This window comes from Hyla sarda, chromosome 3 (assembly GCF_029499605.1).
Source record: "Hyla sarda isolate aHylSar1 chromosome 3, aHylSar1.hap1, whole genome shotgun sequence".
Classification (NCBI taxonomy): Eukaryota; Metazoa; Chordata; class Amphibia; order Anura; family Hylidae; genus Hyla; species Hyla sarda.
Window position 1 is genome coordinate 367,719,046 of NC_079191.1, and position 20,647 is coordinate 367,739,692.

Consider the following 20,647-nt stretch of genomic DNA (forward strand, 5'->3'; position numbering starts at 1 on the left):
AAGGCTTCAGGTTTCAGCTGTGGTAGGTTTTCCATAGCAGATTACTTTGACTTCAGTGGGTTCTGCTGAGAATTTTCCGCCGTGGCTGTAGATCCCGTCAGTGTGAACGTACCCCAAAGGTGTATTTACAAAATGCAGTTTTGATGCTGCAAAAAGGTTTAATATGTGCCTCAGTAGTGTGCATGGCCCCCCACTTGTCTGTATGCATTTCTGACAATATCTGAGCATGCTCCTGATAACTAAATTCAACTTGGGTACACACTTTTGCACAATTTTCAGTGGAAAGAGATTTGAGGTGCAAGTTTTCTATTAAAAATAAAAAATATATAATTCTTGCATAGTTGCATAACCCAGTTACATCACAAACATACACCAGCCCAGACCTGGCTTACAAAACTGTGTGTAGAAAGTCGCAAAGATGGATTCGTAGAAAGTGGCGCACTGAGGTGAAACTTTGTAAAAATGTGTACTAGCTCCATATTTATCACAGGGCCTGCATCACTTAATAAATGTGGTGCACGTACACTCCAACTCCATCAAAACCTTTGTATGAAATCAGTATACCTACACTGACTTTGATCAATCTCCCCCGATGTTCCAGAGGTTCTCAACTGGATTCTTTTCTGGGGAATGCAGCAGGTCCAGCATCTGCTACTTTGTGTGAGGCGATAAAGGGGAAACCATTCCAGATCACTACTAAATGACCTCTGGACTACTGTCAGGAAGAGGCCTCATTAGCATGATGGGGCCTGATGTACTTTCGCTCTGCAGCACTATTGGCAGTTGCTAAAAGATCAGCAAAATTGGCATGTCTGCCAATGACGCCCATTAAGCCTCACAAAAAAGAGCAGGTGCAAACTGAAATGTTTAAATGTCTAGAGTTGCCCTGGTGTACATTATGCTGCCTGTATCATCGACCAGTGTGAGCAGTTTTCATTGTTGGTTGATAAGGAAGGCATATCTTTGGAGGCTGGCACAAATCTTTACATGGTTGCCAGTGGTACCCTGACTGTTGTTGGTGCAGTGGGTCCTTGGTTAATCCTGGTAAAGAATAATGCCTGGCCTCATGCAGCCAGAGTGTGTAGGCTCCACAGGTTCCACTGTCCTGAATCCATTTGAGGACCCCTGTGACCGTTTCAGTGCATCCTATGCCACCAAGAAGTGCGCCACACTTATCGGGGGTTCACTGGTGTGTGTTAGTCCAGGTTTGAGAATTTTTGGGACACAATCTGCTGTCACATCAGGAGCATGCCTTGTTGTTGAGAGTGCATACACAGATTGGATCCGTCTGTGATTACATTATTTTTGATTTTTTTTTTCCTTGATATGGAATTCAGCCAGTTGGATTATTTTGGTTTTTATTTTTTTATATTACACCATTTATATCAGTAAAGACTTTTAACTGAATGGGCACTGTCAAAATTATTTAAAGGGGTATTCCAGGCAAAAACTTGTTTTATATATATATCAACTGGCTCTGGAAAGTTAAACAGATTTGTAAATTACTTCTATTAAAAATCTTAAAGGAGTACTCTAGTGCAGAGTATTCCTGCTCCGTTCTGCCCGGGCTGCAAAATAAATGAAAATGAACCATCACTCACCTCCCTGGGTTCCAGCGGAGCGCCACTACAGCTGATCGATCCTCCGGTCCATCCTCTTCATACTTCCGGGTGTAACGAAGCGTCACATGGCGCTCAGCCTATCGCCGGCCGCCGCGATGTTCAGCCTCGGCCGGCGATAGGCTGAGCGCCATGTGACTCTTCGTTACACCCGGAAGTATGAAGGAGATGCACCGGAGGACCGAACAGCTGTAGTGGCGCTCCGCGGGAACCCAGGGAAGTGAGTGATGGTTCATTTTCATTTATTTTGCAGCCCGGGCATGACGGAGCAGGAATACTCTGGACTAGAGTACTCCTTTAATCCTTTCAATAGTTATTAGCTTCTGAAGTTTTCTGTCTAGCTGCTCAGTGATGATGTCACGGAGCTGTGCATGCTGGGAGAATATCCCCATAGGAACTGCACAGCTCCTGGGATGTGAGTCATCAGAAAGCAGTTAGACAGAAAAAAACTCCTCAACTTCAGAAGCTAATAACTATTGCAAGGATTAAGATTTTTTAATCAAAGTAATTTACAAATCGGTTTAACTTTCCAGAGCCAGTTGATATATATAAAAAAAAAGTTTTGGCCTGGAATATCCCTTTAACTCCTTCCCGACCTATGACATACCTGTACGTCATGGGTGGCAAGGTGTTCCCGACCCATGACATACAGGTACGTCATGAACATTTTTGCCGCTACTCGCGGCATCCCGCAGCGCCCGGAAAGATGGTGGCTATCACTGATAGCCAGCCATCTTACCATGCGACCACGGGGGGTTTTAACCCCCCCCCCCCCCCCCCCCCCCCCCAGCGATCGCTGCTATCAGCTAGTCAAATCTGACTAGCTGATAGCAGCGTTTCGCTATCAGAATACTTAGCAGCGCGGTGTGTGAGTCCGGATCACGGGGATCGGGACACACACCGCTCTGCTAAGTGTCCCTGACCTGTCCCCCGGCGTCACTTACCCGTCTGAGCGGTGTCCCGAGCGGTCCCGGCGCGAGCGACGTCCTCCATGCGGTCCCGGCGGCGCTGCGTCCCGGAGGTGAGTTTCCGGCAGCAGTGCGGCATCTTCATTGGCAGCAGTGAGATCGCCGTAAAGCGATCTCCCTGCTGCCTCTAGGAGTTTCAAAACTGCAACTCCCAGCATGCCCAGACAGCCTTTGGCTTTCTGGGCATGCTGGGAGTTGTAGTTTTGCAACATCTGGAGGTCCTCAGTTTGGAGACCACTGTATAATGGTCTCCAATCTGTGCTCTTCCAGATGTTGCAAAACTACAAATCTCAGCATGCTCAGTCTGTCCAGGCATGCTGGGAGTTGTAGTTCTCTAACATCTGGAAGAGCACAGATTGGAGACCATTATACAGTGGTCTCCAAACTGTGGACAACCAGATGTTGCAAAACTACAACTCCCAGCATGCCCAGACTGCCCAAGCATGCTGGAAGTTGTAGTTCGGCAACATCTGATCCTTCAGATATTGCCGAACTACAACTTCCAGCATGCCTGGGCAGTCTGGGCATGCTGGGAGTTGTAGTTTTGCAACAACTGGAGGCACACTAGTTGGGAAACATTGTCCGTTTCCTACCTCTGTGCCTCCAGCTGTTGCAATTGTTGCAAAACTATAACTCCCAGCATGCACTGACAGACCATGCATGCTGGGAGTTGTAGTTTTTCAACAGCTGGAGGCACACTGGTTTGGAAACACTAAGTTTGGTTGCAAAACACTTGAAAGTTTATTACTTAACTTAGTGTTTCCAAACCAGTGTTCCTCCAGCTGTTGCAAAACTACAACTCCCAGCATGCACGGACAGCCAAAGGGCATGCTCGGAGTTTGCAACAGCTGGATGTTTGCCCCCCTCCCCCCAATGTGAATGTACAGGATACACTCACATGGGCGGAGGTTTACAGTGAGTGCTGCAAGTTTGAGATGGCGCAAATTTTGCGCTGCAGCTCAAACTTCCAGCGGCAAACTTGCTGTGAACCTCTGCCCATGTGACTGTACCCTAAAAACACTACACTACACTAACACTAACCTAAAATAAAAAGTAAAAAACACTACATATACACATATCCCTACACAGCCCCCCCTCCCCCAAAAAATGAAAAATGTCTGGTACGCTACTGTTTCCAAAACGGAGCCTCCAGCTGTTGCAAAATAATAACTCCCAGTATTGCTGGACAGCCATTGACTGTCCAGGCATGCTGGGAGTTTTGCAACAGCTGGAGGCACCCTGTTTGGGAATCATTGGCATAGAATACCCCTATGTCCACCCCTATGCAAATCCCTAATTTAGGCCTCAAATACGCATGGTGCTCTCTCACTTTGGAGCCCTGTCGTATTTCAGGGCAACAGTTTTGGGACACATATGGGGTATCGCTGTACTCGGGAGAAATTGCCTTACAAATTTTGGGGGGCTTTTTTTTCTTTAACCCCTTATGAAAAGGTGAAGTTGGGGTCTACACCAGCATGTTAGTGTAAAAAAATAAATTTTTTACACTGACATGCTGGTGTTGCCCTATACTTTTCATTTTCACAAGAGGTAAAAGGGAAAAAGACCCTCTAAATTTATAATGCAATTTCTCCCGAGTACGGAGATACCCCATATGTGGGCGCAAAGTGCTCTGGGGGCGCACAACAAGGCCCAGAAGGGAGAGTGCACCATGTACATTTGAGGCGATTTGCACAGAGGTGGCTGATTGTTACAGCAGTTCTGACAAACGCAAAACAATAATTATCCATATGTGACCCCATTTTGGAAACTACACCCCTCACGGAATGTAATAAGGGGTGCAGTGAGCATTTACACCCCACTGGTGTATGACAAATTTTTGGAACAGTGGTCTGTGAAAATGAAAAATAAAATTTTTGATTTGCACAGTCCACTGTTTCAAATATCTGTCAAACGCCAGTGGGGTGTAAATGCTCACTGCACCCCTTATTAAATTCCATGAGGGGTATAGTTTCCAAAATGGGGTCACATGTGGGGGGGGTCCACTCTTCTGGCACCATAGGGGCTTCCTAAATGGGACATGCCCACCAAAAACCCTTTCAGAAAAAATCACTCTCCACAATCCCATTGTCGCTCCTTCCCTTCTGAGCCCTCTACTGCGCCCGCCGAACACTTTACATACGCACATGAGGTATTTTCTTACTCGAGAGAAATTGGGTTACAAATTTTAGGGTGATTTCTCTCCTTTTACCCCTTGTAAAAATTCAAAAATTGGGTCTACAAGAAAATGCGAGTGTAAAAAAATGAAGATTTAGAATTTTCTCCTTCACTTTGCTGCTATTCCTGTGAAACACCTAAAGGGTTAAAACACTTACTGAATGTCATTTTGAATACTTTGGGGGGGTGCAGTTTTTATAATGGGGTCATTTATGGGGTATTTCTAATATGAAGACCCTTAAAATCCACTTCCAACCTGAACTGGGCCCTGAAAAATTACGATTTTGAAAATCTTGAGAAAAATTGGAAAATTGCTGCAGAACTTTGAAGCCCTCTGGTGTCTTCCAAAAGTAAAAACTTGTCAATTTTTTTATGCAAACACAAAGTAGACATATTGTATATGTGAATCAATATGTAATTTATTTGTAATATCCATTTTCCTTTCAAGCAGAGACTTTCAAAGTTAGAAAAATGCTAAATTTTCATGAAATTTTTAGATTTTTTACCAAGAAAGGATGCAAATATCAGTGAAATTTTACCAATAACATAAAGTAGAATATGTCACGAAAAAACAATCTCGTAATCAGAATGATAAGTAAAAGCATTCCAGAGTTATTAATGTTTAAAGCGACAGTCGTCAGATTTTCAAAAAATGCCCAGGTCCTGAAGGTGAAAATGGGCTGGGTCATGAAGGGGTTAAAATCTTGTGGAGACCAGTCAAGTTTTCTCGGTCGGCTCCATTGGGGGACACAGGAACCATGGGTATATCTTGTGCCACTAGGAGGCTGACACTAGGCAACAAAATAAGTCTAGAATTTTTCCTCCCTTTTGGTTTCTTGTTTTTAGGTGGCGGTTCAGGAGCGAGGTGCTACCTGTTCCCCCTTGTGCGATGAAGGCGCATGGTACATAGCGTATGTGCTGTTAACCCCTTATCGCCAACGGCCAGCACCATCGGTTGTACCGTGTCGGGGTCCCCCTATGGTCCCTGCTTGCCTTGCTTCATTTGTTGGGGTCTAAGTGTTTAGACCCGACCAATCACTAGAAAGAGCCAGGCAAAGAGCGCCCTGAGCAAAACAAACTTACAACAGTTAATGGGATTGTTTCGGACTGCGCTAGCTTCTCTCCCTGCTCATTCCAGTGATCAGTCACGTTCTCAACACTCCGACCCCGACCAATCACAACTTTTGACTTTGTCACTGAATGGATCTCTAAACAATTGTGGTCTCTTAATGTTGTTTTTGAGTGGACTAATTATTTACCTTACCTTTTTACTTTAGGATTGTGAACACGTAAGTCAAACTGCTGAAGAATTCTACACAGTCAGATGTCAGGTGGCAGATATGAAAAACATCTATGTGAGTAGGAGTGCATTCCACATACCACAGTTGTTCTTTACTTTATAACTTACGTGTAATTGTTACTCGACATATATAATGTATGTGAGGCAAATGTACAGCTCTTGTTCTCTCTGCGTAGGGAGATTTTGTTATTTGCTCAATATTGAAAATTTTAAATAAAGAATTTAAAAATAATTAATAAAAAAATGCAGCTTTTGTTTTGACCTTTTTAGCAGTTTGAGTGATGAAACCTGGATAGAATTCATAATTTCCTATTCCCTTGTGCACTGTCCACTAGATACACCTTATTGTCTTTTTATTCTCTGTAACATAAAATGCAGTGGCACTAATGAAAATGCAGGACTCCTCTCTGACAGCTCCAGGTAGCTGGTATAGATTTCAAAGTGCGGCGGATGAGTTGCCACTGAACCGGCAGATTTATTAAGAGGCATCTGCCTCTTAGTTAAATCTTGCTGGCCTTAGGTCATTGATAAATTAATCTAAACTATGTGTGAAACGCTAGTCTTAATCATTTTACCTCCATTTTTTTTTTTTTTTACTAATGGAAAGTAGAAATATAGAAAATGGCATGAGATTGAAATGCTCAGAATGTTTTTAGAAGTAGTATACATTTTCGTTAAAGGGTAGCTCCCACCATCCTATTTTTTTTTTTTGCTTGCCCGTTCCCCCCCCCCCCCCACTCCCCCCTCGCTACGGCACTAGCCCGTTCCCTCCCCCCCCCCCCTCCCCGCCCCGCATACCCCGTTCCCATATTACACTTGCAGTTACTGCAGAGTCCGGCAGCGGGCGTGCAGGGACAGCGGCAGCAACGAGGCAGCGGTGGCGATGTGCGGGAGGAGTGGCCTCCCAGCCAATGGCCGGGGAGCCAATGCACTCGCTCCCACCTGTCTGATTGACAGGCAGGGAGCGAGTGCAGCCTAACTGAAAAAGGACTGATTGCCACTCCAAAATCAGTCCTTTTTCAGTAGCCGGTTTTTAAATGTAAATTAAACCTTTTTAATGAAAAAAAATATAATAAAAGTATATTAGAGATATGTTGTAGTACATAAGTACTACAACATATCAAAAAATAAAGTTGGTGACAGTGCCCATTTAAGTAAGACTGCAAGTGTTGCTGTGTTTGACCTAATAATACATTTCATATCTTTTCTTTTCCAGGAATCCTTGGATGAAGTCACTATCAAGGACACATTGGAAGGTGACAACATGTACACCTGTTCCCACTGTGGAAAGAAGGTGCGAGCAGAGAAAAGGTTAGTCCTTTGTTGGTGCTGGTGTACCCAGAAACACCATATGGGACTCAAGAATTATAGTGGACAAAAAAAAAGTCTCAAAGTAACCAGATTCCAGATTACATTTTTCCAAATCAGATTGGGAATTGAACATTGGGATCTGTTTACTGTGGGTAACAATTACTCGTATATTGCTCTTGCTTGTGATCTGTAAGTGTCTTATCTTTCCATTTGAGTAAGGGACTTTTCACTATGTTTTCCCCACGCATTGCTGGTTTGGATTAGCAACCTTTTAAAAATTATAGCAAAAAGTAGAAAATTGTTATTGGTCTTCAAGCATGCAATGTAGGGCAAAATCCAATGGGTTAACGCTATTAAAACAGCAGTGTAATGCGACCAAGTGCTGCCACCATGGTTTATGCCATGTATTCTGTTAAGACCTGCTGTATTAAATAGTATATACTGGTTGAGTACACGGCATTGCCTGATTTTTCCTACCTTATCCTTGTGGTGGAGGAAAAGCAACCTCGGAGGAAGAACTTGTCCTCGTATACCGTCCTAAGTTGGGGCTGAGCTGTGAAGAGATTGTAGAGTGAAAATAGAAGGAGGCGTGGTTTTGTGCAAGAGGGCATAACTTGCAAGCCGGACCAATGCACAAAAAGGGTAGAAAATAAAAAGGGGTGTGGCTTAAATGATGGGTGTGGCTTTGTGAGATTGGGTGTGGCATGCGGGAGTGGTGTGGCCAGACTGATACTCACCAAGAGATGCAGAGCTTGGAATAAGGTGCTGGAAGTCCTATATACTTGCATGGAACTTAAGACACAAACCCCATCGTTTACGTAAGGGGGTAGGTTAGGGATAATTTAGCTATCATATGTCTTTATTTGACATAAAAGTAATGTGTACTAAGTTTAATCAAAATATCTCCAGCCATTTGGAAGTTATACTGGAGCATAAATATCCCATAGACTTGCATGGGGCTTTAAACCCTAAAGGACCCATAACGTACCGGTACGTCATGAGTCCGCTCCCGTTCTATAATAGTGGGTCGGGCCCGGCCTCTAACAACGGTTGGGACCCGTGGCTAATAGAGGGTGGCACTGATGGTGGTGCAGCGCTCTATTAACCCTTTAGGCACAGCATACAAAGTTGAACGCTGCGTCTAAAGTGAAAGTAAATCATTGCCGGTTAGCTATGGACTATGGACCCATAAGGGAAGCCAGACAGTGGTCTGCGTGTTTCCTCCACCGCCTGTCATTTCTCACTTGCCTGATGTCTCTGCGGCTGGAGCTCTGGTACCCCACTACCAGTGCGCGCTGTCCGAAGAAGTGCCCTGACGTGTCCTATGGATCCTATACAGGGCTACAGGGATACCTTCTATGGCTCCTCAGCTTCCCCCGAGCTCCAAGGTTGGCAGGGGTTCTATCCATGGCTCCTAGGCCTCCCCGTCCTCCCACCTGCAACCAAGGGGGCACAGTGATCGGTGATATGACTGTTGTTCCTATTTTTTTTTTGCCAGCACCTGGAGGTGTACTCGTTCAGCCAGACAGTTATCTGCACGGTTTCCGACGCAGTTGGTCTCCCATCCCTGGGCTGCCGTGTGCATGGCTGGGGTTTTCAGTACCTCACTGCTGGTGGGAGAAATCTGGAAGAGGGTCCCCTGCAGGTACACGGGACTGACATCAGTCAGACTTTCTTCTGCTTGAGGGTCGCTCATCAGATCGGCTGCACTCCAGTACCCCTCTTTCGGTGGGAGGATTCGCAGACAAGACTGTGCGTTCAGGAACCCTATACCAGTCAACCAGGCGGTGGCCTGCGTGGTTTACTACTACTACATCAGGTCACCTACCATACACTTCCCACACCTTGGCAGAAGTTCAGGTATCTCACTACTGAGGTGTAGTTCTGAGCGAGGGACCCCATGTTGCTCCATGGGCCTCTCACAATGCACCACATAGTGGTTTGCAGGGTTCCCTACTTTGCCAGATCCCTCTCCACAGGCCTGCTGCTATCAGGGCTGGTAAGCCACTTTCAGTGTGTGGTTCAGAGGATGGGACCAGTGTGTCCACGGTCCTTATACCAATTAGCCAGACTCTCTGCATGGTTTTTTCATCCACCAGGTCACCTTTCCCATTCCTGCCGCTCCGGCAGACGACCGGTGACTCACTCATCAGTGTGAGGTTCCGAAGAAGTGGCTCTGTGGATTCATTGGACCTTTCTACCGGTATGTCAGACTGTGTCTGAATATTTCCTGCACCACATTCATTCTTCATCTCTTTAGTTTGTGACTGCAGTTCTAGTGTGTACCGCCATTAAGAGAGAGGGTGTGGGCGTTTCCTGCAGGTTCTATGGCAGCAGCAGCACTCTTGGTTCCCCTTTCTAACAGCATAACGTTAGTCTTCTCAGGGCACGGTTGTGGCACGCCGTTGGGTGCTGAGACTAGTTTCCATGCTTCCGGACATTTGGATGTCTGTGGTTCCCTTCGTGGTGGCAGTCTTGGAACCCCTCTACTATCAAGAGTTACCCATGTCTGTGTCCCTACATATTCTCTGGACACCCTGCTCATGTAGAGCCATCCTCCCCTCCTTTTTGGTAAGGTGTACCTCAGGCCTTCCTGTGTAATTGTTTCCACAGGTCTGTGGCGGTTGAGCACCTCTGTTCGGGCATGGGGCCTGCTGGGGCCATGGTCTGTTCTGCAGCCCCCCATGCCTCTAGGTATCTTCCTGGGTTCCTGTACGTGCTCTGTTGCCTTATTCATCAGCCTGGATGGCTCCGTGGCCGCACCATCCGTGGCTTCGGTTGCGGCGGTTCGGCTAATCATAATGGCCGTGGGCTCCTCCGCTTAGCTCCGCCCACTTGCGGCCGGCGGGACTGTCCTCCCTCTCATGCAGGCCCGCGAAAATCGCTGGCTTCTCTGCCAATCAGCGCTCTGCACGCTCAGCAGCCTGCCTTTAGGACCAATGGGAGGTGTTCTAGCCTCAAATCCAGCCCCCTTCTTCTCATTGGTCCTGAACTCCTTCCTCTGGTCTTCTCCTCAGTTGTAAAAGTTCTCCTTCAGCTGCTACTTTTTGCGGGGACACAGATGCCAGGTGAGATTGTTTCATCTTTTTTCCTGCTACATCCGAACCCAGAACTGTCCCTCCCTCTAGACAGATACCTGGAGCCCTAGTCACCTATTATACTTGCAAGGGCTGTAATACAAAAATGTCTGGTTCTGCTGAACCCACTTGTTCCGCCTGCACCACTGCACCCCAGACCCTCCTGGTATTTCTGCTCAGGATTCTCCCCCAGGCCCTGTGGCTCTGCTATCCCTCCAGTTTGGGTCTTCCCTCTCCCAGTCTATCTCCGACTTGGCTCAGGTCTCCCGTTCCGTGGTGACTGCCCGGAGAGGTCCTCCTTATGCCGACCCTCTAGAGAGACCCGCTCTCCCTCTCCCTATGCTAAACGCTCTCACAAACGTAATAGGGGTATTTCCTCTGATTCATCTCCAGAGTCTTCTGGCAGACATAGGCACTCCCCTCACAGGTATCGCTCCTCTGCTCCAGCTTTCCGTAAGCTTCCCTCTTCTAGGGGACGCTCCCCTGGTCGCACTCTGGGTCCCCAGAACTGCGTGCCAGGTCAGTGTCTCCCTCTTCCAAGGCCGCCTCAACCCGTTCTCACTCTCCTGAAAGACTTGTAGATGAATTAAACATGAATAAGGGGGTCCACCATTGAAACGTTGTGCCATTACTGATGAAAGGACAGATATTGCTGCTATTCGTTGCTGCTAAATGTAACTTACCGAGTCCTGGGCGACCGTTTATGTGCAATATGAAATAAGAAAATAAAGCTGGAAGAATCTTCCCGATTAAAAGTGTTAGTGCATATTTTTACTCACAAAAAAATACTGTTTAAAGTTGGCGTGCTGCTAGCACTTTATTAGCCCTACACACACACGTGTTTAATTCAGTTTGTTCAAGTGAAGTTGGTTGGAGCTCTGAATGTATGGGCTTTTTTTCCATGAATAGAAGGAACTCTATTGGTTTTGTGTTTTGAAACTTGTAGATGAGGCTTCTGATTCTGCCTCTGATTCAGAGGACCGAACAGATACGGCCGACATGGTGGACACATTGGTTTCGGCCATAAGGGACACCTTCCACCTAGAATACCCAGCAACTTCGGACGTAGCTCCAGAAGTTTCCTTTCACAATGCCCGACTAGGTTTTCAGCTCTCATGCTGAATTTGAAGCCTTGCTGGAGTCCGCCTGGAGGCATCCTGACAAGAAGTTTCAAGAAACAGACTGTGCAAGCTCAATATCCCTTTGCCAAGGATCTCGTTGCTCGGTGGACCTCCCCTCCAACTGTGGATCCACCGATCTCCCGCATATCAAAGGCTACTACCCTGCCATTGGCGAATGCAGCTTCCTTCAAAGATCTGGCGGACAAGAAAGTGGAGACTTTGGCAAAATTTGCCTTTGAAGTGGCATGCCGCTTCCAAGAAGTCTCTGACTGTACTTCCCTTTACTGGTTCTCTGCGTTTTGGTAAGCGCCTAGATTAGATTATCTCAGAGGCGACGGGTGGTAAAAGTTCCTTGTTACCTCAAAATATGGCTCGCAGTACTACTTCCCGTCGGAAGTCGATCTCCTTCCGGTCCTTTCGGACTTTTGGTTTAAATAAGGGGTCCAGGCAGGCGCCTTCCGAACGTTTTACGACCAAAGCGGGCCCCCGCAAACCTACCTCTGCCTGAAGGGACGTCCCCACCCGCAGATTTTTCTCTCTTGGGAGGTCATCTGTTACTCTTCCAGGACGTCTGGTCCGCGCAAGTGCAGGACTCCTGGGTCAGGGACATGATATCCAGCAGTTACCGGATCGAGTTTGCCTCCCTTCCAAGGGATCGCTTTTTTTCTTTCCCGGTCCCCCCCCCCCCCCCAGCCCCCCCCCCCCGCCACTTTCAGTTTGTGGCTCTCCCTTTCGGCCTGGCCACGGCTCCGAGTCTTCACCAAGGTCCTGGTGCCTGTGATCGCCCTTTTACAGACGAGAGGTGTCTCCGTGATTCCTTACTTGGATGACCTCCCGATCAAGGCCCCAACCAGGGCCCAGAATCTAGAGCATCTCAGTCTAACCCTTCAGGCCTTGTCTCGTTTCCCCTGGACAAGTCCAACCTCTCTCCCACCCAGTCTCTAATTTTCCTGGGACTCCAGTTCGACACGGCATCCACCTGGATTCGGCTTCCACCAGACAAGCGGCTGACTCTTTTGTCAGGGGTTCGGATACTTCAGAACCCTGCCCCAGTTTCCATTCGCTTTTGCATGGAAGTCCTAGGTCGGATGGTGGCGGCCATGGAGGCCGTTCCATTTGGCCAGTTTCATTACTGACCTCTTCAACTGGTGATTCTGTCCCGGTGGGACAGATCTCCGTTGTCTCTCGATCGCAGGATCATTCTTCCTCAGAGGTCTCACCGGTACCTTCTGTGGTGTATATCCTGCCAGGGAGGAGCTGACTTATTTTCCTAGTGTCAGCGCCTCCTAGTGGCAAGAGTATATACTCATAGTCTGTGTCCCCCAATGAAGGCTACGAGAAAGAGATTACAACAAAATTCTCCTTATTGTGACATACTTCCTATTAGATTGTGGCACATTGACATTGTGTACTTAGGTCTATTTCCTGAACGTGTACTGTGTACTCTCTCTAAAAAGTGTGCTTTACTTTTGACACCTGCACAGATACACTATACATTTGGAAAAGGAAAATAAACTGTGCATAGTGACTATTAGAATGCATTTGGTTCTATAAAGTCAATGCATCTTGTGTATTTCAGCATCTTCTGCTCTGGGCCTGACTTGGAGCATGCGGCGAGCTTAGTGACGTCATCACTGCTGTTCTCTGCTGGGTCCCGCTGCTAGCAAACAGCAGCGGTGACGTCACTAAGCGCCACTCATGCTCCAAGTCTGGACCGGAACAGAAGATACCAAAGAGGATAGCCGGAGAACCACAGCACAGAACGGGATCAGGTAAGTATCGTTGTCATCAGTGTCCTCTGGACTACCTGTCTGACAGGTAAGTGCAGGTGACACTGATGAGATTTCCTTTTAAGGGTCTATTCACACACACAGTATTCTGTGCAGATTTGATGTGCAGGATTTCAAGCTGTGTTCAGTTTACATTGAAATCTGCGCATCAAATCTGCGCAGAATTCTGTACGTGTGAATAGACCATAAAGGTGTTTTCTGAGGACAAAAACTCCACAATGATACAGTAATACTACTTAACAAAATTAGTTTCAAACTTCTACATCATTCTGTCACAGCTGCTGTTCTGGTCTCTTCGCACTGCTTGTCACCCATAGAGACTGCATGTCATTTTGAGCGGGTCAGCCAGTGATGGTTTTCTACAGTGACAAGTCAACCACAGTGATATTAGTATATGCAATATTAGAAGAAACTTATTTTATATATTTTTTCTTTTTCTGCAAACTACCCTTTCTCAGAGACCAGCATTTATGTGAACAAACCACTTTTTCCATGTCTAATATGCCATTTTAAGTCACTCTCCCCCCCCCCCCATCCAGCCCAATGGTTCCTAGTTTCAAATATTCAGATATTACTTTTTGATCTCTTCAGAGGCATATAAACTGATTTTGTGCTTTGTTTCAGAGCTTGTTTTAAGAAGTTGCCACGGATATTAAGTTTCAATACAATGCGGTACACATTTAACATGGTCACCATGATGAAGGAAAAGGTCAATACTCATTTCTCCTTCCCTCTGCGACTTGACATGACTCCTTACACTGAGGATTTTTTAATGGGAAAAAACGATCGAATAGAAGGTATGTTATGACAACTTCAATTTAGGTGTATAAATTAGAGATTGTATTACATTTCTATTTCATGGATTTTGGTGGTCATTTGAGCATCCTCTTTTTCCAGTTTAGTGGTAGCTCTAAAATAAGATGACGCGTCAGCTCTGCTGGCCTGTATATTTTAGTAAATATAAGTCCATGTCTTTTAATTGTCAATGAAATTTATCCCTACATAGTCTGTCACTTTTTATTCAGTGCTGACAGTGTCAGACTGTGTTAGGTCATGCCCCTTTAAAAAATGGTAATACCCAGCTATCATTTTATTAATACGTTTTCAAGTAATAGAAAATTATACCATGCAGAGTAATTTTACACATTATTTAATAGAAAATACTAGTATTTACTAAAATAAAGATGATGGGGGTCCTCTTCATATTAGTATCCCAAATTCTTTAAGTAAAGCTTAACCGTTGTTGTTTCTAATTTAAAAAAAATAAATGAAGAATAACATTGTGTTAGTACTGTGATCCCTTCATTGTTTTCCTGCACAGCAGTGACCCCAGCCACCCCTTGGGTAGGGATCTGCAGCACAGCTCTTTAAAAGTGAATGGGACTAGGTGCAGTTTCTTGAACACTCAGGGGAACAGGAGCTCAGTGTAACACAGCGGAATTTCTGTTACGAATCAAAGTCCTGCTAAAAGAACAAACATGTACATTCTTTCAGCAGAATCCGCAAGCAACGTCCTATTTATCAATGGGACTTTAATTTATGCTGCAGTAATTTAGAAGCAACTTCCATGCTGCATAATATGCAGATTTGAATGTTGCACATCAACTGAAAAAATTAGGCAAGGAAATTTCTGAACAATTTCCCTCAGTGTGAGCATTCCCTAACACTTGCATCCTTCAGCCAGCTTTAATGTATACACAAAACAGCAAGCTAAGTCCCCCTCTTCACCCATCACTGGCTCTTCACTCCTCCTTCCTCTACTTTCCTTTTATTCTCCCCAGAAGGGTCACCAGCAGGAGTGCTTACCCCCATTTTCCCTAGAAATGCCATACAGAACAGTAATAAATGTAGAGCCCTTTGCAATCCAAAAAACTCTTTTATGCTGAGTTTAGTCAGCTGGGCCATGTGGCTAAAGCGACAAAGTTCACATCACTACACTATAACTATACTGTACACTTAGCATATGTACACTATAATGGCAATACTTGGTTAAGATGGTCTTTTTGCTCCTGGATTTCATGTAAACAAAAAATTATTACATTAACCGGTTGCCGTCTAAGAACGAGTTGGCTCGTCCTGAGAGGGCAAGCGTTGTATGGCGCGGGCCCCCGACTTGAGCCCGCTTCATACCGGCCGGCCCCCAGCTGAATTTAACCGAAAAGTGCACTGCATAGAATCGGAAGCCCCCAAATTTAAAAAATGGTGGTTTTCCCCCCCCAATTTTGCCCCACAAATATTTTTTCTGGTTTTGTTAAATTAAATTGGTGGCGCAAAAAAAATGTCCTTGTATAGGTCTGTTTGTGCAAAATTGAAAGCGTTATGATTTTTTAGAAGGTGATAAGGAAAAATGATAGTGCTAAAATGGAAAAACCTGGCATCCTTAAGGGGTAAATAGCAATGTTTAGTTTTTATACAATTTGTAAGCAGAATGAAAATGTTATTAAACATAATGCCATTCCTTGCTTCAGCTTTTCTACCCCTTGCAGCAGCTATAATTTTATATATTTTTTTTTTATTTGTGTGTGGTATGTATAAACTGTTAACCTTCACACAAGATTTTCTGTGTTGTATTGGTTAATACTTTAGGGTTAAAAGAAGATGGAGAAGAGCCGAAGGAAGCTGAGAGCTATGAGTACGATTTGATAGGTGTCACTGTTCACACTGGTACAGCCGATGGGGGTCATTACTACAGCTTCATTAGAGACATTGTGAACCCACATGCTTACAAAAATAATAAGTGGTAAGTTGTCAAACTCCTACAGCACAAACCCTATTCACATTACTTGTACTATGGCAAATAATGTAACCTAGGATTGAACAAACCCCACTCAGCTAGTGGAACTAAAACAAAAATTTGGTCTTGGGGTGAATTACTCAGATGATATTGAAATATAGAAGGTCATATTCACATGCTGTGGATTCTTCCTGAATCTTAAGCTGAAAAATTGTGTGGTGTAAAAATAAGGAACACATTATACTCACCACTTGTGGCCCCCTACAGCTGCTCCTAATCCTCCGCTGGGTCACTGCTGCTTTTGGGTTCTGTGTTGTCCTGACTTCGTAGGACCAGTCAGATCAGCCAGTTAATAACAGAGAAATGACACTGCTACAGCCACATAATGGAATACAGTAGTGCAAAATATCTTTTCTCTGTCGCTCTTCATTGGGGGACACCTATATTGATGGGTATGTGCTCTTGCCACTAGTAGGCGCTGACACTAGGATAAAAAGTAATCTCCTCCCTGGTAGGATATACCTGCCCACTGGAAGTGAGGTAACCAGTTTTAGCTAGTGTCAGTAGGAGGCAAGACACAGGTCCGGAAGGTCCCCAGACCTGGTCTATTATTTTATTATTTTCTAGTTAAGTACATATAGTTAGGTTCTTTTTCCTTTATTTTTCTAGGTTGGGCGATGCCACTCCAACCAGTCTATGGGCCGCACCCCCCAACCCCAAACCCCCCCCCCCCCCCCCCGCGCGCAGACACGGCGCCACGGCAACAACGGACGCCGCACAGCACCACACCAGTGTGAACAAGGTGTAATCTTCTACCCGAATTCATACTATCCACGGCTCCTAGGCTTCCCGCATGCAACACAGGGGCACAGTGCTCACCTATCGGTGCAGTTGTCCCCTTATGGCCGCAGGCCAGTGCCCCGAGGTGTCCTTGTTAAATCCTGAGTCCTAGGACTGCCGCGTGCAGGACTGGAGTTTCCTGTTCCTCACTGCTGGTGTGGGACATATGGACTAGGGTCCCTACAGGTACAAGGGACTGATGCCAGTCAGCCAGACATTCGTCTGCATGGTACAGCACCAGGTAGCCCATCAGATTGGCCGCACTCCAGTACCCCACATCCTGGGGGGGGGGGGAGGGGGTTCCAAAGGAGGGACCCTACACATTCAGTGATCCTATGCCAGTAAGCCAGATGGTTGTCAGTATGGTTTCCTACTGCATCGGGTCGCCTACCATACATCCTGCACCGTGGCAGAAGTTCAGGTAACCCACTGCCAGGGTGAGGTTCCGAATGAGTGAGCCCATGTTGTTCCATGGGTCCTATACCAGGCACCACATTGTGGTTCACGGGTTTGAAACTCTACCAGGTCCCTCTCCACATGCCTGCCGCTCCCTCTCCAGGTCCCTCTCCACATGCCTGCGGCTGATGGCTGGTAACCCAATTTCAGTGCGTGGTTCTGAATGTGGTATCCTGGTGTGTTCCATGGTCCTTATGCCAATTTAGCCAGACTCTGTCTGCATGGTTTTCTTATCCACCAGGTCTGAAAACGTGACACTGTGGGTTCATTGGATATTCTTTTTACCTGTAAGTCAGTCTGGTTCTGCATGATTTCCTGCACCACATGCATATTTCACCTCTTGCTTCTGCGACAGCAGTCCTGGTGTGTATCACCATTGGAAGACGGGGTGTGGGCGTTTCTTGCAGCTTCCATGGACCTTCGCAGCGACAGCAGCACTTAGTTACCCTACAATGGTAGTCTACGGGTATGGTTATAGCGCACAGGTGCCGTGCCTGTTTTAGGTACTGCTGGCCATTTGGATGTCTGCGGTTTCTTCGTGGCTGCTGTCTTGGTGCCCCACTACTATAGCACGGTAATCATATCGGTGTCCCTACATATGCTACGGGAACTCTGTACATATAGAGCCCACATCCTCTCCTTTTCTGTGGGGTGTACCTATGGCTTTTCTGTGATCTTGTTTCCACAGGTCTGCTGCAGTTGAGCACATCTGTTCTGGTTTGGGGCTTGATAGGACAACATGGTCTGTTCAATAGCCCCCCTATGCCTATAGGTATCTTTCCTGGGTTCTGGTACTGGGTGGCTCAGTCACCTGCTCTACTGCCTTAGACAATGACCAGGTTGGCTCTGTTGATGCACCATCGGTCCCCTCTTCTTTTTTTTGGCAGGGGCCAGGGTTTCACCCCAATGGGGGGGTTCCTCCCACATGCTGTACACGGGGTACGGGGATCAGGGTGCTCAGTATGGTCAGTACCTGAGTTTCCTCTCGCCACCCCTTGTTTTCCCCTCCACCAGGGGGACTGTTTCGCTGGGCGCTTCTACTGCCGAGATCGAGCCATCTCCCGCTTTCCTCTACATAGGTGGGGTACCTGGCTAGGCCCTTGCTTTTGCTGAGAGCTATTGATAGAGCTTTGCAACACTATGCCTGTGGGCCCACTATTGCTGCCTGGCTCTCCCCCTGTTTCTTGGTTCTCTCCTGCTGCTCATGCACTCTTCTCTGTTGAAGGAGTTTATACAATCCTGTATGGCTCCGTAACAGCCAGTCTAGCCACACTGTTGTTTGGGCCCTGCCATTGCTCTCCTCCTTCCTTGGCGCAATCTCCCTGGAGGGGTGTGTTCATCCTTCCCTTTGACAGTGCCAGTTGCGCTACATTGCTTTAACAGTCTTCTGGAGTAACCTTCATCTGCCCAGATCCTGAGTGTCCCAACTGGGTTCCCTTTGTTTCCCTCTGTTCCCGTCCTGGCGGGATGTTGCTTCGGAGTACTCTGGTCCGCTCGGACCACTGGTGTTCAAGGCTGGTTTTCTGTGCCCATTGCCTCGGCTTGTGTGAGTACTGGAGAGTCTCCTTGTATTTGGCAACCTCCTAGGCTACTGTGGCTGGCCTTATTCTCTAGGTTGGTCCTTCAGGTTTTTAGGGCCTTAGTGATGGTTTCAGTCTCAGACAGGGTAGCACTCTTTCCCACACTTCTCTGCAATAACATTTGTGGGTCGGTCTTTCTGTACCACGCTTTTCCTTGTCCCGACATAGAAGTATGTTACCCGGAGCTCTTTGCAGTTGCTGGATTTGCTCACCCCACGGGTGTAAGTGTTCTAGGAGACACTGGAACCTCCAGTACCCATGTCAGCCACTCCGTTATCCCAGGATGCTCCTTTTTCAGCGCATTCCATTCCTTTTTTTGGCCGTTTGTTACCTTTCTTCTCCTCCTTCGGGGTCCATGTATTCCTGGGACGGCGAGCGTTCCGGTCAGCCAGATTGCACCATACAGGCCAATTTGCCTCTGCGTGGACGAAATTCACGTTTTTTTTTACCACTGTTCTGGCTCTGTGTCTGGCTCTCAGTCCGCTTCCTCCCGGTGCTTGCGGCATTCCCCTGGGACATTGGTTTTGGAACCCGTTGCTTTTCAGGTTCAGGTCATCGATCTTATGCATCGTGCCTTTCAGGAGCCTGTCTCCGTCTCTCTTCCTTTTTTTTTTTTTCTTCCTGAGGTGCTGGTCTCCACCTTGATTGCTCGCCTTCTGCTGAGGGGTACGCTGCTCTCCCTGGCATTTTTTTTTGCCATGTTTTCTTGAGTCTGTTGATTCTCTGGTTATGGCCATCGTGCTTCCTAGGGAACCCTTCCTTGTCTCTGTGGACTGTAGGCTAGAGTCTCTACAACGGACGATCCCTTCTTTTGGCGTCCTAGTCCATCTCCACGGATGGTGGGACCTTCCGGACACTCAGTTTCTGGGTCTCGGTTGCCTCTTGGCCCAGGGTCTTGTCTGCGAGCCTTATGAATAAATAGGGTTCAGTTTCCAGACTCTGTCCCTTTCTCTGGTGGTTGTTATTCCCACCCTAGGGGACTGCTTTGGTACGTCTCATCAGTATAGGTGTCCCCCAATGAAGAGCGACCGAGAAAAGGAGATTTTTTTTTTTTGTACTCATCGTAAAATCTTTCTTGCAGCCTTCATTGGGGGACACCGCACCCACCCATTTCTTCGTTTTTTTTATCCGGATACTCTCTTCCAGTTCTTGCGTTGTTTATCCGGCATTCTTTTCTAGGGTCTTTCAGACATATTTGTTGGCTTCTCCTACTGCTTTGTGACAAAACTGATTACCTCACTTCCAGTGGGCGGGTATATCCTGCCAGGGAGGAACTGACTTCTTATTCCTCGTGTCAGCACCTCCTGGTGGCAAGAGCATATACCCATCAGTATAGGTGTCTCCCAATGAAGGCTACAAGAGATTTTACGGTGAGTACAAAAATATCTCCTTATCCGATAGGGGATAAGTTATAGGGGACCTCCCGCGATCTTCTGTATGGGGCCCCGACAGGCCGCTTGAAGGGAGCGTTCCGTCCCCGCATGGCGTTCTGTTCCCGTATAAAGCACAGGTTGACACACCCCCTCCATGTATCTCTATGGGATACATTAAGGGCGTGTCGGCTGCTGTGTCATGCTGGGGATGGCCACGCCCCCTTCCTGTCGACTTCCGGGGCCCCGTACAGGAGATCGTGGGGGGTACACTATTCCAGATTCAATTTACTAACAAAACCTTAA

At 46.7% G+C, this 20,647-nt stretch overlaps 1 protein-coding gene across 3 annotated transcripts in view; it reads left to right on the forward strand.

Annotated features, from left to right (window-relative positions):
• The window catches only part of USP34 (ubiquitin specific peptidase 34), a 231,391-nt gene that overhangs the window by 147,991 nt on the left and 62,753 nt on the right, over nucleotides 1–20,647 (forward strand). For all 3 annotated transcript variants that reach the window (XM_056567745.1, XM_056567746.1, XM_056567747.1), the window contains 4 exons: nucleotides 6,040–6,117; nucleotides 7,279–7,373; nucleotides 13,986–14,158; nucleotides 15,948–16,101. In XM_056567745.1, coding sequence (XP_056423720.1) covers nucleotides 6,040–6,117; nucleotides 7,279–7,373; nucleotides 13,986–14,158; nucleotides 15,948–16,101 — 500 coding nt within the window. The remainder of the gene's footprint in view (nucleotides 1–6,039; nucleotides 6,118–7,278; nucleotides 7,374–13,985; nucleotides 14,159–15,947; nucleotides 16,102–20,647) is intronic.